The 17,275-nt window shown below is 39.3% G+C and overlaps 2 protein-coding genes across 2 annotated transcripts; both read right to left on the reverse strand.

The window, feature by feature from the left end:
* Positions 1 to 978: 978 nt before the first annotated feature.
* aurka (aurora kinase A) lies at positions 979 to 8,254 on the reverse strand. The gene is made up of 9 exons (XM_053316147.1): positions 7,980 to 8,254; positions 7,371 to 7,418; positions 6,051 to 6,363; positions 5,909 to 5,951; positions 5,602 to 5,793; positions 4,161 to 4,299; positions 3,801 to 3,949; positions 3,498 to 3,672; positions 979 to 1,780 (listed from the first exon to the last, which is right to left on the reverse strand). The coding sequence occupies exons 2-9, from the start codon at positions 7,413 to 7,415 to the stop codon at positions 1,598 to 1,600; spliced, it is 1,239 nt and encodes a 412-aa protein (XP_053172122.1). The 5' UTR covers positions 7,416 to 7,418; positions 7,980 to 8,254; the 3' UTR covers positions 979 to 1,597.
* Positions 8,255 to 10,053: 1,799 nt separating this feature from the next.
* prelid3b (PRELI domain containing 3) lies at positions 10,054 to 16,246 on the reverse strand. Its single transcript, XM_053316148.1, has 6 exons — positions 16,144 to 16,246; positions 14,751 to 14,919; positions 13,308 to 13,397; positions 12,801 to 12,871; positions 12,603 to 12,705; positions 10,054 to 12,094 (listed from the first exon to the last, which is right to left on the reverse strand). The coding sequence occupies exons 1-6, from the start codon at positions 16,173 to 16,175 to the stop codon at positions 11,978 to 11,980; spliced, it is 582 nt and encodes a 193-aa protein (XP_053172123.1). The 5' UTR covers positions 16,176 to 16,246; the 3' UTR covers positions 10,054 to 11,977.
* Between the last annotated feature and the right edge of the window lie 1,029 nt (positions 16,247 to 17,275).

Consider the following 17,275-nt stretch of genomic DNA (forward strand, 5'->3'; position numbering starts at 1 on the left):
CACAAATGCACGGATTTACCTTTAAGTCATGAATCCGGTCTACTGCAAACTATTAAACAGGCTTAGAGATCAGCTTCAACTGTAACGAAAGTGCAGAACAATAGAAAAAGAGAAATGCCGAGATCATTTCTAATGTTTCCAGCAGATGAATAGCTGATAAAGATAAAGATAAAGCTTTAGCTTAGTCCGAAAGGCAAAATGTATCATATATAATATATACAAGTAATCATATTGTATGTATTGCCAACGAAGCACCTTTCAGATATTTTACTATCAACCACTCAGAGAAAACTCATACAAACTGGAAGATAAAAGAAAAAAACCCTGACCAAACAAAGAAAATTAACTAAATTAAGTCATTTTGTTATCAAACATAAGACAAGATGATATTCTCCACATCATCTCCAAGACAGCGTTTCACCCAACTCAACATAATGCCTGTGGCGCCACCTCGCGGGCTCAATAGCAACTACTGCAGCAGTTATTAGCTGGACAATGAACATGCGAGCTCATTTAAATATTTATTCACCTCAGTGTTTTCACTTGGCAACTTGCTGGCCTCATAGAAATCTGAAGTAATGCTTAATGTTGGTAGACCCGTTTAGTAGATGTCCTTTCACATGCGCCCGTTTCATTTTTTATGTAAAGCTCTATTAGATCATTTAAACCTTCTTGACTACCATGTGGTCACCACGTCTCTCTGATTTAACATGATGCCCGCAGCTTACTCTCATGGTCTTGACTATATTGATACAGACGGACGTATTCTGTACTGGAGCTGTTTTTGTATTTATTTTTTTTTTTTTAAGATTCACCCCCTGTCTGATCCGTATGCACCTCTTGAAACATGCCCCTGGCTTTATGTACAGCCGCTATGTCAATATCCGGTTTTATTTGTGAGGCAACCTGCAGCACTTTGCAGACAAGTCGTTTTAGTCAGTAAATAATAGAGGGCAGTTACTTAGTTCTTTACATTTAAACTATTTTATTGTAATAGAAATGTACTCAACAGGTTCATTACAGTGGCATTAATACTTTCCCAAAATGTGTAAAATGCTCAAGTCAGGTGTAGTGGTGTGCTGGCGCCCTCTGCTGTCTTTAGATTAACTTGATGGTTTTGAGCATCTCACACACTGGAGACATCTGTGCAAATTCTCCCTTTTACTACAGATACGTGAGACAATCACCTGAGAGCTCAAAATGCAAAGACAAACTAATCACAACAAATCACAATTGACATTCACTGCATAATTCAAAAGCCATATTCCACAAGAGATAATGTTAATTTCAAGTAATGGCATTTTAATAAAGGCCAATAAAAATTTCATAATTATACACAAGAAAAAAACAAAAACAGTGAAATATTTACAGGCAAAAGAATGCCATTCAAACAAAGAAACTTTAAAGACAAAGAGAGAAACGAAGTTTCCAAGTGGCTCAAGATGCCTGCAGACAGAAACATCCACGTAAAGTGAAGTGATTTGTAGTCAGTTTAGTAGTAAAAGCATGTTTATGCTCCACACTGGCCAGCCACGCTCTGACCACAATGCTTCACCTTCACACCTCCAAGATGCTGGGTGGAGAGGAACAGAAATACTCATTGGCTAGGCTCTTCACTGGTCCAGGCTTTGGGCTTTTTGGTGGAGTACTCAACCACCCAGGGGTGGCACAGGACTCCCTCAATGGGCAACCTGTGCATGGGGTTGTGCTTCAGCAGCCTGGCAACCAAGTCTTTGGCTCCAGCACTGAAATTGGTCTGCGGAGGGTAAGTGTACTCCACCTGGACGACAGACAGAAACACAGGTTAAAACATCATAAAAACAGCAAATATAAGCAGAACTGTAGACATGTGAAGGAGAATAAACCAATACTTTTTATTGTCAATACTGTCGTATTGAGATACTGTAGGAATGATAGAAAACATCAGAAACAGACAATGGGGAAAAAGTTATTTACAATAATTTTTGTTTTGCTGATTTGTCCAGTACAAAATTGTATTAGGGATGTCAGTAGGGATTAGGGATTTTTGATTCAGTCTGTTTTACAGGTTTAATTTGTCTTTTTTTTCCAGCAGAGCAATTCAGATAGATTAGTGTTTGTCCTGAGGTGTAGAAGTCCACCTCTGTTAGAAGATGATTCGTGGTCAGAAGTTGTGTGGTGGAGGGGAGCTCTGACCCAACAACACTGGACTGACCTACAAGCTAACTGTTCTATCAGATTGCAAAAAGTAATGGACATAGCCATCATGTCACCCATCTGTTTGAGGACTCCTGTTTTGAAGCCTCAAGTTTGCATTTTGACCATCACCATCTTGGATTTTTTGCAGCCAGAAGTGACCATATTTGGACAAGAAAGTGGAGCTGACCCTAATGCTAACAGCTAGCTGGGTTAGCACAGTGCATTTACAGTCTACAGTAAACTGTAATACTAATTTTCAAAACTAAACACAAGAGCACTTTTAGTAAAACAAAACACTGAACAAGACTTTCTTTGGGCAACTAAAATGTTACAACATTCATAACCTGCAAACACACTGAATCAGTGTCCACTTACAGCAACGCCTACACTGTGAATCTGGGTTTCCAAACATGGTTTCGTTACAGCCTTCATTTTCATTATGGTAGCAACTTACCTGTGATGGCATCACCCCTCAATCAAGGCAGGCACATCTTTAATAAGGCATCATTTTAAGCCTGAACAACTAAGCAGCTGAGTTATACAAAAACACCTCCCTGTACAGCTGTCATAAACGGGGAATCTTGCTACAGAGACCATAACCGTTTTTGTACCACGCTGTAACCATGTTTATTTCTGGTGTACAGTTGTGCATTTTAACATTGGGGGTATTTGGGGAATGATACACTTTTGGAGCCCCGTCTCTAGTCGGCATTAGAGGAACAGCAGTTTTTGGCACTCCGACATTGACTTAAATTTACAGCTCTGGAGGTTGCCACTTGATTTCTACACATCTTAAAACCATGTCTGGGAGGGATGTTTAACTTATACCACAAAATGCTTCAGATAATCAGTGAAGTTGGATTTAAAATATTCTGTCTCAAGAGCAGGCAGCTTGCCCTCTTGTATCAGTGTCATTTCTTTGCAGACTTCCCTTCAGATGTCGAAAAACTAACAGCACGTTCTGATAAATGTCATCCACCCACTCAGACGAGACCCTCAAAAAAAAAACAAAAAAAAAAACGCAACACGTTTTGTCGGTCATTTCAGAAACATCAAGATGTCATTGTCAAGGATGTTGTGTGGGCAGGCCTGCAAGATTGGCAATCTCAATTGTCTGATTCTTTTGGGTACACCCACAAAAATAATTTGACAGATTTTATTATTTTTTAGTCAGCTTTTGCTGTAAAACACTTTTAAATAGACATTTTTTCCTTATTGTGGCCGTTTTATATTGCATGATAAAGTCTCGGTGGATGTGGCATTCAAAAGTTAAATCATACATTATTTTGGGCTCCTTGTTATCGTTATCCTCCCCTTACCCTTGATATTCTGCGGTAGGTGTCCTCATTAGTTTTTGCTTCAAATGGGGGATGTCCAACCAGGAATTCATAGCAAAGGACGCCCAGACTCCACAGATCCACCTTCTCATCATGAGTTTTCCCCTCAATCATCTCTGGTGGCAAGTAGTCCAGCGTTCCACACAGAGTGGACCTCCTGCATGAGGAAATGGGGGTGAGGGGAGAATAAACAAACCCAATCAACATTCCTTTCCAAATACTTCAGTGGTTAGATAAAAGGTCTCACTTTATAAACATGTTAAAGACAAAAGCATGTGTGAATACCTGGAGGAGGGCGTGTGAACAGACCAGCCAAAGTCTGCAATCTTCAGCTCCCCGTTGGCCCCCAGTAAGAGGTTCTCTGGTTTGATGTCCCTGTGAATCACCTTTTTGGCGTGGCAGTAATTGAGGGCATCTGCAAGCTCCATGATGTACTGGTGAAGCACATTAATCATAGTTAATAAAACATGGAAGACTGTTTAAAAAAAGATATACGTTATTCTGACAGTTTTCACACTCAATAAGAAATAGTGGCATACAGAATTTAAAGTGGCCAACAGTGACTAAATGAAACAATACTTATGTGTAGGTTGCTCTAAAGTCAGATTTCAAAAAAAGATCTTAATTTAAATTGACAAGACTTACTGTAGCACTTCTCTCCTCAGAAAAACCTCCACAGCGCTGTAGCTCGCTGTAGAGCTCTCCCCTGGGTGCAAACTCAAGGATGAGGTACACACGCGATGCATCATGGAAATAGCCGTAGAGGCGCAGGATGTTGGGGTGCCTGCAGGACGCCGAGGCAGAGGAGAAATGTTGTTGACCAATATCTTAAGAGTTAAAGCTGGAGTTCAGTATTTTTGTCTCCCTCCTCTGGTAGGGAGAGTAAAGCGTCGTTGATTGCTTGAAACAGGCATGCAGCTCCCTCTCAGACATACCCAAATTGACAGGCACACAAGAGGGCTGGTAAAAATGAATATGCTTTGATGGTCCACCAGCTCACCAGGATTTGTCCCAGTGTGCCCGATGGCCAGTACGCCACTGGTCATAACCTAATGTTGCGGTAAAATGGTGGATAACTTGTTTTGAGCATCACACAACCTCCAAGAAATGACTGAATCAGAATTTGATCCATTCAGTCTTATAATTATAACATTTGGAGAGTCTAGAAGAGCTATGTGATTAACGGCCAGGCATGGGACTGCTGCACTCAACATGAAATTTAAAGATCCTGTATAGCGAGGGACTTTTACCTGCTGGTGATACATTTAAAATCATAAAAATACACTGTAGGTTTAACGATTGAAGTCTTAAAGCTGCAGTTGGTAAGTCTTATAAACATAACTTTGTCATATTTGCTAAGACTGTCACTATGTAAAGTTAGCATTATGTGAAACTAGTAAGCGCGCAGGTCAGCCTCCTCTGGGGGAGGGACTTTGGAGGCAGGGCAGGAGTGCAGCGGAGAGGGAGGGGGATCTGAAAGTTGTACTTCAAATTTGATGCCAAGTCCTCTCTCCTCAAAGTTACCAACTGCAGCTTTAAGCGCAAAGACCGGCAGACCTTCATTCAACAAAATGTCAAAAGAAAAGTCAAAAAGCCTTATGGGATGAGCCATGTCACCGCAGACTGACCACCTTCTGTTCAGGATGAACGACCGAAATAGGTAACACTGACCTCTAAAAACCTGATATGAAGCATTAATTTTCAGCATGAACTCCAAGTGACAAATATCATTAAGAGGTCTGAAACATGTCTAATAATAGACATACATGTCCAGACGGGAGGATGAATGATTATATTATATTATATTCAAATATGCCAATTATACATAAACTGTTTATGTATGATTGGCATATTTGCAGTTTGGCTATCTCTGTTTATGTACTTTGTGTGTCTCCCCCCCCCCAAACAAATATTATATATTACTATATAATATTTGTTTTTTTAAATAAAAGCACAGAGTTGCCCTTGTGTATGAAATGTGTTATTAAAAAAAAAACAACCAGTGTGTCCAACTACCTCTGCTTGTCCTGACTACAGTCAAGGCTGACATACGGCAAAATACAGTATACAGTGAAGACTGCTTTACCTGAGGTGAGACTGGATCTCCACCTCTCTCCTCAGCTGGTGCTCCACCCCCGCCTTCTCCAGTTGCTTCTTGAAGAGCACCTTCAGGGCCAAGATGAACTTGGTTTGTCGCTCTCTGGCCAGGTAGACGTTGCCAAATTTACCTTTTCCCAGAGGACGACCAATGTCGAAGTTTTCCAAGCTCCATCGCTTTCTGTGTGGGCAGAAACGTGCATTGATACAGACAACAACCCATCAAGATTTGTAATCTTTCTAAAGACCAGAATAATGATTAAAGTAGTATTAGAATAAGGACTTATCAGACATACTTTGAATCAGAGACTCTTGAAGACTCAGTCTTTGCAGGCATTTCTAACAAAAGGGGAAAAAAAGGAATTTTTTTTGGTTCCAAACCACACACACAGCTGATGACCATTTCAATTAAAAAACAAAAATACAAACTATACTTACTCTGTGACTTCTCAGGCTTTTCAGATTCTGTTGCTGGCTTGGTCCGCTCCGGTTTCACCTTGGGCTCAGTCATCTTTTGCTGGGAGCCAGGTTTGGGCTGAGTAGCAGGGTTCACATTCTGATCCCCCGGGCACATGGACTTGACGACACCAACATGAGATACAGGTTTCTGTTGGCTCACGGGACGCTGAATGCGCTTGGGACCGTTTGACACACCGAGGACCTGCTGAGGCGGCGTTGGTGTGAGTAAAGCCTTTTGAGTCATCTGTGAGTGTTGGGATACAGGAATCCGCTTTGGTCCATCACTGTTTGGCTGCAATTAAAGAAAAAACACCAAATACTGAATAAACTGGCATCTAAGAGTAATGTGAAAGCTTTGCCTAAAACCTGTACTTTATTTTTGTTGTGGCCTTTGTCATTTCACTGTCTGGGGAAATACTGACAGCTAATTCAGGGTTGCCACTCTTTTCTTGAAATAATTTTCCAGCCGCTACAATATGACAGACACTCAGACTATTATTTTGTCGTATTTTATTATTTCAAACTATAAAGCACTTTGAATTGCATGTGATGTGTTTGAAATGTGCTATATAAAAAAAAAAGACTTAGTTGTGAGTTTCCCCATTAATTTATGCTAATATCAGCAATATGAACAGCGAGTGGTTCAAATGAACATGTACGTCTTTATGTTTCGCTGCCTGCTTTTCTCATGTCAAAGGGTGCGCCATTTCCTTTTGCTCACTCCTTCCCTATGATTGGTCTGTGTGCACTCAGGTGTTGCCAACTACTTTCATTGAAAAGTCACTAATCTCTATCTAATGTCAGCACTTCACTGTGTCCATGTTTCCCATTGAATACAGCGTAAAACAGACTATGCGTGCACAAACCTTCTAAACCTTTTGTGTTCGTTCACAAGGCAGAGAGAAGCAAAATAATTTTCCAGGACATTTGACTTTTCCTCTCATTTTTTGTGTTTTCCACAACTGGAAAATTGGTCAATCACTTCCAGGTTTTCCAAGATGCGGAGGAACCCTGTAATTACTTTAATTATGTTACTGTTGTTGTATTAAGCCTCTTAACTTCACTTCTTTTTTTTTGATGGTATGTTTTAGTGTCCAAGTCAGTCATCATAGTTGTGTCTGGCATCTATACTTAGAACCAAAAACCTGTACAGAGACATCAGAGTGTGATGTGAAATACTGTGCTTTAAAAAATCCATGTCAATATTAAAAGAATAATAAAAAAGGTCAGCAAAGTGAGTAAGCAAATTAAGAGTTAATCAGTTTGATGGTCAGGGTAATGGATATTTTTTTACATTACCTTCACTTTCATCTCTGTCAACTTGGCCCTGGCAGAAGCATCCATACTCTGCAAGAAAAGGAAAGACTTTTATTAACCAAATTGTTAGTATGCTTTTTTTATAAAGTATGGTTAAATCACTCTGAGAGAAAGGCCTGAGGTCAAGGATCTCTAAGCTTTAGTAAAGCTAACATGGACAAAAATACTTGGCCAGACCTCATGATCATATTTTGATCCGGTTACCTCCCTTAAGTGATGGAGAACAACTGGCATGTCAAGAATAGTATATAAAAGCTCCTTTTTTGATAGTTCATTGTCATTAAAATCATGCATGAAGCCTTTTTATGACCCGAGCTCGTATTAAACGTGCATTGAAGAGAGCTCCTGGTTTCGTCTCGTTTTCTCACAAAACTATGTTGCGTACCGTAACACTGATACTCCCTTAAACTTTTTTTTTTAACTGGACAAAACAAACAAAGTACGCTGTAAGACTTTCAATCGTTAGCCGTCACCGTTGCTAAGCTATCGTTACCGTGAGCAACGACTGCAGACGTTAACTTTTTTGGAAACCACACGAAACCAACGCACCCCACATAAAACTTTTAGCAAGTATTGTATAGCATAATTTACCTTAATGTAATATTGCACGGAGACCGAGAGGAACCGCTGTCTGGTAGCTTATCCAGAATTCAACTAGAGCAGGCAGAGTTTGCTAGCTGGCCAACCTAGAAGCTAACAGTTGAGTTGGCGTTTGTGGCTACATACATAAGTTGTTGTTTTTTAACACTCTATCCTTAAGGCTAGATTTAACTGGCGTCGATGTTATAGATAGATAAAAATGGACAAGGCAAGATGCAGAATCGATAGAGTTCCGAGGAGAAATGTGCTTAAAGCGGCTTCCTCTCGCCCTGGATCCAGCTTGTTTGATTTCAAATGTCCCTCTGTTCAAACCTTTAAATATACCGCAGGCTCCGATTGGCTGAGGGAATGCTCTGTAGGCGCTCCCCATTGGCTGGAATGGTGATTTTAGAACGGGTGAAGGTTTACGTCATATTGAGTCATCCACAACAGCAGAGGGCAGCAAGTAGCAAACAAGGCACATAAAAATAGATACAAAAATAAAAAAGATAAATACATTAATAAATAAATGAATGAATAAATAAATAAATAAATAAATACAAATGACGAATACAAAAACAATCTGTTCATTAGCCCAGTATGCAAGCCATCCATGACGCAAGCACACAAGGTATTTGTCTCTGGCATGCTCCCACAGCACACACAAGATAACGATAAGATGTATCTTTATTGATCCTTTTTGGGAGAAATTCAAATTGACACAGCAGTACAACCAAGGATAAAAGTGATAAAATGATAAAACTATATACAGTAAAACAGTTCTGTGTAAATCAATCCACAATATATAAATGTGCAATATGCAGAAATTCTTGAGATTAAATACATATGTGCAATGTCATTTTTTTTCTTCTTTCGGAGCGGCGATTAACTTCCGCCTGACACTTCCGGCAAGGATTGGCTATAGGCTACAGTCTATGGATATATATGAGCGGCGATTGACTAACTTGGCACAATGAAGAATTGAAAGTTGTCGAAGAAAAGTAAAACTAATAATAAAAATATAAAAAACAAGAGTAAGGTTATAACAATAACACAAATAATAATAAACAAAAAGTTTATAACTAACAAAAGTAGTACCAAAATTAAATGAAACACTTTTTAAAAATGACATTACAGAAATGGAATAGTAATAGTTCTGACTACAAAATATTGACTGTGCTATAGACCACCACCCCACTACTTTTAAATGAATGCTTTGACTACATTTTGCTGCTAATACCAATGCTAGACATTTTATTTAAGTTGGATTTTTAATGCAAGACTTTTGGGGTACTAGTACTTTGGTGGTTCAACATGATAATTTCATTCAGTTTGTATTCATTGCTGTTGGGATAACTCAAAAGGTATCTTGTAATCTCTCCTTCACCAGACAATATGGTATATTATATTTGTACTCGTTTTCACTTAATAAATAAATACATCTAAAATTGTCTATATTGATGGATTCAGACCTGAGTAGAGGGGAAACACATTCAGAAAGAATTAACTGCACTTAACACCCTAATATCAATGCTACACACAAGAAAAACAAATGCCACAGATAATTTAGATAACTTTAATTTAAATAGTTACATGTCACATTTTCTTCCAGCCAGTAACTTTAAAACAGCAGCATCTTATTAATTCATTCTGTCAAATGCAGATCTTCTTTCTTTCAGATGACAACATTACATAGAAGCCAGAGTCCCCCATCTTTAAGTTTCTCAAGATGAAATTGGAAGTATAGCATTGTTTGGCCACAGTGTGGCAGCATGTCGCTCTTGCAGCTCAAACATGCTGCTGTTCCAGAACATCAGTGGATTGTCCATGATAAAAGAATGCAGTTGTTCTGGTCACCAAGTCTTTCTACAGTATGAAGTGAGATATAGTGTCTGCAAAAATATATTTTAATACTCTACAGTGACTAATCAGATAAGCTAATATTTTGGCAGAATCATATTTTCATCAGAAAAAGCTTTCACATAATCATTTTTGCTATATGAATTAAATTGGATAAATACCCACCCTATAATAAATAGTCTATAACTTATATTCATGTTAAATACTAACTCAACAAGAGGACATTTACTTGTTAAATATATTAAATTTCCCTTCAGTGGCAACTTTTTCTTATTCTACAGGTATAATAAAGAATTACTGGCAAACATTTTCTATGAAAACTCATCAAAATGTTTTATTTCATCACCACATTCTGCAGTTGGTGTGACCATTTCTTTTTCAGAGGCACAAGTCACAGTTTCTAGCTACGCATCACATTTCTCATCGGTCAACCCAAGTCACAACTCACTCCATCAAAAGCAACTGTTCTAAATAAATATTCCTGTTACAGGGAAAAAATACATTAAGAAACTAAAGCATTCACCATCACCGCACTGCTGCGGACCTTCTCAAATGCCTTTTGTCCAAAATACTCAGGAACTATCTGCTCTCTCAGCTTGTGTAGCAGCTGCTTTTTTGTTAAAATGTATTTTGTAAGTGCAAATCAATGTAAAAGTCTCAACCTTTACATTGAGAGAATGTGCTGAGAGGACTCTATTGCAACAGACGACTGTTTGAGCTCAGCAAACATGTTCAGGCAGGGGCGCCGTAAGGAGGCGAAAAGTTAGAATGATTCTTAGGTCCCGTAACTAACAGGGGCCCTAAAAAATATTAGAACATTAGTTAATTTTTAAATTAACCTATCATCATTAATAGAATGTTATTTACAATGTACTTATTAAACTAATGCCATATTTTTGTTGTTTCTGGAATGAATTAACCATTCAAAGCCTCTGTATTGCCCAAACACCCTCCTCTTACGAGCAGTGAATTGCGAGTGAAGAGGAGCACTATATGAGCACAGTGTCTTAACAGCTTCATAAAATACAATCAGGGTTGCAAAAATGACCACATAGAGTTGCTAGCTTGCACAGGTGTAGGTGTGGTTACAGCAATTGTGCATGTTTGGCGTAGCCTATGTGTATGGTGGGACCCAATGTGATATCTTTTCATGGGTCCCAAAATCCCTGGTGGCGCCCCTGTTGAGGTACAGTATGTCACATTTTTACTGTTCAGTTTGTGTCTAGTCGTCAGACTGAATTAGTTACATGAACACAGCATTTGAGAAGGTCTTCTGTATTACTTTAAACATAAATATGGCAAGTACCTTGATCCCTTCATTTAACTTAAATACCTTAATAACAATATTAGTTATTGCATAATAACAAAATACAGTTTATACTCAGGCTTGTTTATGATGCCCGATACAGTGCATCTTGTTATTATTGAGGTCCCAGAAGAAAACAATGTTGAGGAGATGGATGTAACACAAATAAACCGGCCAGGGACACATTTCACTGATGTGTCACTGTCAATGCTGTGTTACACCAACGTCTCCAAGTACCCTTGATATACAGTACATTGCATTTGACCCCTGCCTCGACAAGGCATTGTTTTCTGCCATCATATCTCAACAGGAGTAATCCTCGTAGTCACTTCTATACATCTCACCATTAACTAGCAGAGGAGACTTGCTGGTGTTATGAGGTGTTCTGCCAGATGAAAACACAGCTGGCAGTGGTGTTTTTAAGAGGCTCGACAAAAAGCAGTGTGTCTGCGTTGGCACTTCACAGTTCACCCAATGCCTCCGGTACCTCTCTGCCAATGCTACATGTTTTCAAACACATATATAACAGCAGTGTTTGAACTTGTTCCTAAGCGTGCCATCCACACTTCCTCCCCAAGTCTCTCTCTTGACACTGTGGTCCTGCTTAGTGGCATCCCTCCCGCCCCCCGGAAGCACTCCACAGAATCCCTTTATGTTGCAATCCACTGTTTTAAAATATATCTAATGTAGATAGTAGTGTGTACGAGATGTTTAAAATGAACCCTTAAATAATACAAAAAAAATCCCATAGCACCAAACAGGATTAGAGCATCATAAAGGGAGGCTGGTGGCACCATATAGTTTTTTTTCTCAGACTCTACTGGAAAAAAATGAGAGGCAGGTGTCATTTCTCAGTGACTGCAGCAGCCATGGGGGTGCGTATAGTCCCACGTGCAGTGGCTGCCAGCTCCTCGATTTCTGCGTTCAGTCGCCTGATAACCCACTCCATGGCTTCACGGCCCTGCGCAAAGAAACACCAAACAAGAAGAATTAGTACACTGGAGGTAATATTTAGCGGATTTCATCAAGGACAGGAGTTGGATACTGGATACAGGATACTGTGTCATATGTTCCCATTAAATGAATTCAGTGGTTCCCATCCTGGAGATCACCATCATTCCAAGGGGTGACAGGATATATTTGAGGGGTCATCGGATGATTGAAAAAGATAAAAGTGTCAGTATGCTTCAAACAAAGGGCGACTGAAACCGCTCCTAGACAGCAAAATGGGGAGGGGGGGGGGGGGTGCTACTCAAAATGTAGATAAATTCAAAAGGTGGGAAAGTTGGCAGGAATTAAATTTTTCTCTGAAGCTCTTCTTTCCTTCTTCACACAACTACTTTTTGTCACTTTTTGAATGTATAGTCTCTGCATCGTTGGGAACCACTGAAATGAACTCTAAAGCCACAGTTTTATAAGTAGTAAAAAGGAGTATCCATAAGCCACATATGACAAAGAGGATATCTCACCTTTCCAGCGTTAGCAGAGATGGTACTGGCCATAACTCCCTCCAAATAACTGCTGAGACTGACTCCTTTTACAGAGATGATAGCCTCCTGTGTCAGTATGGTTCTACAAAGAAAAGGAGGGGTTAAGAATATTTTTTTTAAATTGCTTTGAACAGCTTTATAGTCCTGTTTGTTTCAGAAATTCATGATTTAACTTACTTCTCTTCATCTTCTGGGTGTGGTTTGTATGTTAACCGTTCATCCACAGACACCAAGTTTGTGAAAGTGATCTACAGAGGATTGAAAAGACACAATGTTGAGTTCTGTAATGTCTCATATCACATTCAGAGTTGTCAGAAAAGTCTCAGCAGTGTGAACATACATTGTTGAAATGCGAGCTATCCACCCTGTGTAACAAGCACAACTTCATTCCAGAAATGAGTCACCATTTAAACATACTAAGCTTATGTGTTTGGGAAAATGGAGGTCATGAAAAGTGAATCTAGACAGGTTATGGCTGTTTGATGTTGAAATATCCAAAATAAAGCATGTTTTGTAAACAGCTGAGAGTTTGATAAGAATATGTACAGTAAAAAAGTGGGTCATAATGTTCCAGGTTTTTGTTAACTGTTACCTCATTCTCCAGGCAGATATAAAACTGTTACTGTATGTCTATAGTATCTAATTTCAGCTGGTAATATACAGCCATTTAATAAACATACTTACATTTGTGGACTGAAGTTCGAACATCTTCTCTTTAGGATCCACAACCGAGTCCTCCTTAATGTACGTGCATGTTCGTGTGTTACCAATGATCTGAGGAAATAAAATATAGAGATGCATTTTACTTCAAACTGAAATGAACTTGATGATGTCCGTGTTGTCAGTAGAACTACACCAGCTGTACACTGCATTTGAATTACATGCAGTAAATTTGACCTAGTCACGCTCATACCGACCTGCTACTTCAAAAATGCAAATTATATCTTTTGTAATTCACAATTAGCTTCTTTGGTATTATACTGGGTCATTCTTAAGAAATAAAAGAATACTTAATTTGTGAATTTTTTTCTTCTTTCTTTTGACAACTACAGCTCCCATGAGGCTTTGACAGTACCCCATTGTCTTAAAACATAAGTGATGGGTCCCATTTCTGTCTCAAGACTTATGTTCATCATTGTAAACTAAATAAGAAAAAAACCCTAATGACCTATTTTATTCTTAAAGAGTGCAGGAGTAAACTGACGTCACAGGAAGAAGACGTCTTAAACGATACATCTAGGTTACACTCATACAGTCGAGCTTAGGAGTGATTTGCTTGGAGACAATCTGATTAAGGGTTATCAATCACTGGGACAGTCTGTGTCATAGACTGTCCTTGGAATTAAATAAGCTATTCATAGACGTAGTCACAGACTACAACATCATCCTCAGACATCTAAGCAAAGGTCAATGTTGAAGAACAGCAGCTGATTGACTAATGACTAAAGTTTACATTGCCTAAAACATGATAGCGTAGCAGAGTATTATCACAGCCTTATCTTTACTGAGTTCACAAAGTCAAAAAGACAGGAGAAGGCTTCAAATGACAAGCTGCAGAAATCCAAAGGCCTCCTCCACTACTCCGTACTCTAGTGGCCTCTACTTTTAACCTAACTGACGCAGAGACATAAAGTTACATCACAAGCCGTCATGGGTACCTCAGCTATGACAGAAATGGTACTATAGTGTTCTGTACAACACGAGCTATGGCACACAGCCATGAACTTACTCCGGCACCAGTAGGAAACCAGGTCTGCTGCCGCGGCCCCCAGACAGAAATAGCCTTACGGGTTAAGGTCAAACTTACTGGCTGGAGAGTATTAACCTATCTCCGGTACTGAATGTATTCAGTATATATAGCTGGATACTTGCATGGTGTCAAATAGTCTGACTTTTTTGCCAAAAAAATTATGTATTTTGTCAGTGATATTTCAACACTTCTATATAACGTTCTTTTCTCATACTACTTTGACTCAACAACCTCACATAAAGGGCAGCAGACACAAACTTGCACATAAGGTCATGCTTTTTCCCTCCATTCAGTTAAACATGAGGCCAAAGCAATTAAAGCACAAGCTTCACATGATTTTTGCAGGTGAACTGATGAAATAGAGTTTTGACACTCACAGATTTCACTATAGACGGGAGGCCCCATTCTGTGCTGAGCAGTCTTTTACTGTGGAGACGTCCCTGTTTGTCGATGGCTCGGTCCAGAACATCCACTCCAAACACGCTGGGATTCATGGGGTTGGGATACTTCTGCATAGCAGCCTTGATCACCGTCTCCCAAGGATGGCTGTTGAAGGCCAGCCAAAAAAAACAAAAACATTATTTTAACATTGCATTAAATTGCATACTAAGTAAAAGCACACTGTTCTATCTGATAGTCAGTTACCATGTATTTACATTTATGATTTTGGATTAAGCAATACTTCCTTTACAATTTCACACAAAAACTACTACACAGCTACTTACACATTTGTCAATGATAATAATCAATTAATATAATATACAATAGCATAACACTTACAGACGCTATAGATGTTTGATATTGTAACACTGTGATATGGCATAAGTGTTGTCTTTCCCTGGCTTTAAAGACTGCATTACAGTGAAGTACATTTTCTGAACTTAGCAGACTGTTCCAGCTGTTCTACCCACCTAAAATATTTATTCCTAAAATATTGTTACAATATCGATATTGAGGTATATGGTCAAAACTATTGTGATATTTGATTTTGCCCATACTGCCCAGCACTACAGCAAGTTAATGTCAAGATATTTTCAATAACTATTTTAAATTTAGCCTGGTTTCAGACCTTTCGATGTCAAATCTCCTTTTATGGATTGAATCATATTAATCTAAATCTAACTCCGTCTCATTATCACGGTAATTTCACTGTAGTAGCAGCAGCAGCAGCAGCACTGAAAGGTAAAGATGAAGCACTTTATATAAAAATGCCGGTCGTGTCCAATGTGGTAGTGAATGGTTGCCATGGAGACCCGTGAACGCGCCGTCGTTCCCTAGCCTGTGACGCAGACAGGCAGAATGTAGGGGAAAGGTTACGCGCAGAGGGGCTGGCTCAGACCGGCTGATTATGCAACTAGAAAGCTTTTTTTCACACACAATTAGCTATTTCATGTATTATATTCACTTTCGTTTTTACGTCTATTTTTTAATCATACCTGCGCTATCTGTGTGTGTGCGTATCTACAGTGTTGTAATCCGTCTATGGTAAAAATGCACCGACTACCGTGAAGGCTATGTAAGGTTACTAGCTTTACGACTAGCATACCAGCTAGAAACACAAAAGTAACGCTAGCCATTCACAGTGTTTCTTTTGTCTGGTTAAATAGTTCAGTCATAAACTATATCTGTGCTGTTTACTGGGTTAAATACAGCCCCAGCTGATGTTACTACTTTAACCGCCTGAACCACACAGTGAACACCATGACAGGTGGACCATCTCTAACTAAACACACGGTTGGTACAGTTATTAAAAAACGAGTTAATACTCACTTGAAAACGTGCTCAGATGTCCAAATCTTCATGGTTACAGGTGAGTTGACCGGTGCTGGTGATGCCGGGAGCAGCAGACTGGTGGATAAGCCGGTAAGTACTGTCTGACTGCAGTCACTGAACCACGTTCAAAGACAACCACACGTCCCCTCCCACTGCACGGAGAAGTCACATGAGGAGTAATACGCTCTTCCGCTAAATGCGTCCACTGATATACCATGTGACACCGGCTGGTAGCTGAATGAAATAGCTCTTATTTTCAAATTAGACATTTATTCCCCCATTTAACGCACCCAACCCCACGTATTATCTTCTTCACCCAAAATTGTAGCATGCATGAGCTTATATTAGTCATATTCAGATATTTACTCTTAGGTAATGTCGTCCATTTAATCTTTGGTGTTACACAATTCAGCTCAGTGAAGGTTGAAAGGTCTCAGCAACCTTGAGTGAATGGGAGTAAGTGGGTCCTTGACGCAATGAGATCAACTTAGTGGTCAAACGTTTGTGTAAGTATTTGAGCATTTTGTCAGTATTGCACTGGAGTATGTCTCTGTAGGCAGGGGGGGTGACCATTTAGGATGAATTTAAGGCCCTGTGACTGACAGGGGCCCTAAAAATATTAGAACATTGTTATTATTATTAACCTATCTTCATTATTAGGTATTAATAGAATATTTTATTTACAATGTACTCATTAAACTAACAATTTATTTTTGTTGTTTCTGGCAACAATGAACCATCCAAAGCCTCTGTATTGCCCAACACCCCCTATTGCTAGCAATGAATTGCGAGTGAGGAGGAGCACTACATGAGCATAGTGTCTTAATAGCTTCATAATATAGGCTACCATCAGGGTTGCAAAAATGACTGCAATAGAGTTGCAAGCCTGCACAGGTAGAGTGTGGTTACAGCAATTGCATATGTTTGGCGTGGCCTATGTGTGTGGTGGGGCCCAAAATCTCTGGTGGTGCCCCTGTCTGTAGGTTAGCCTATATAGGTGCAATAGTTTTGTGGGGGTATTCATTTTTCTCTATGCAGCTATTAACACAAGATAGTATAATATAATTTGTTATTGCAGTAACTAGCCTTGATAATTGTTAAGAATATGTCTAAGTAAATGCTGTCTGTT

This window comes from Scomber japonicus, chromosome 3, assembly GCF_027409825.1.
Source record: "Scomber japonicus isolate fScoJap1 chromosome 3, fScoJap1.pri, whole genome shotgun sequence".
In the NCBI taxonomy this organism is placed as follows: domain Eukaryota; kingdom Metazoa; phylum Chordata; class Actinopteri; order Scombriformes; family Scombridae; genus Scomber; species Scomber japonicus.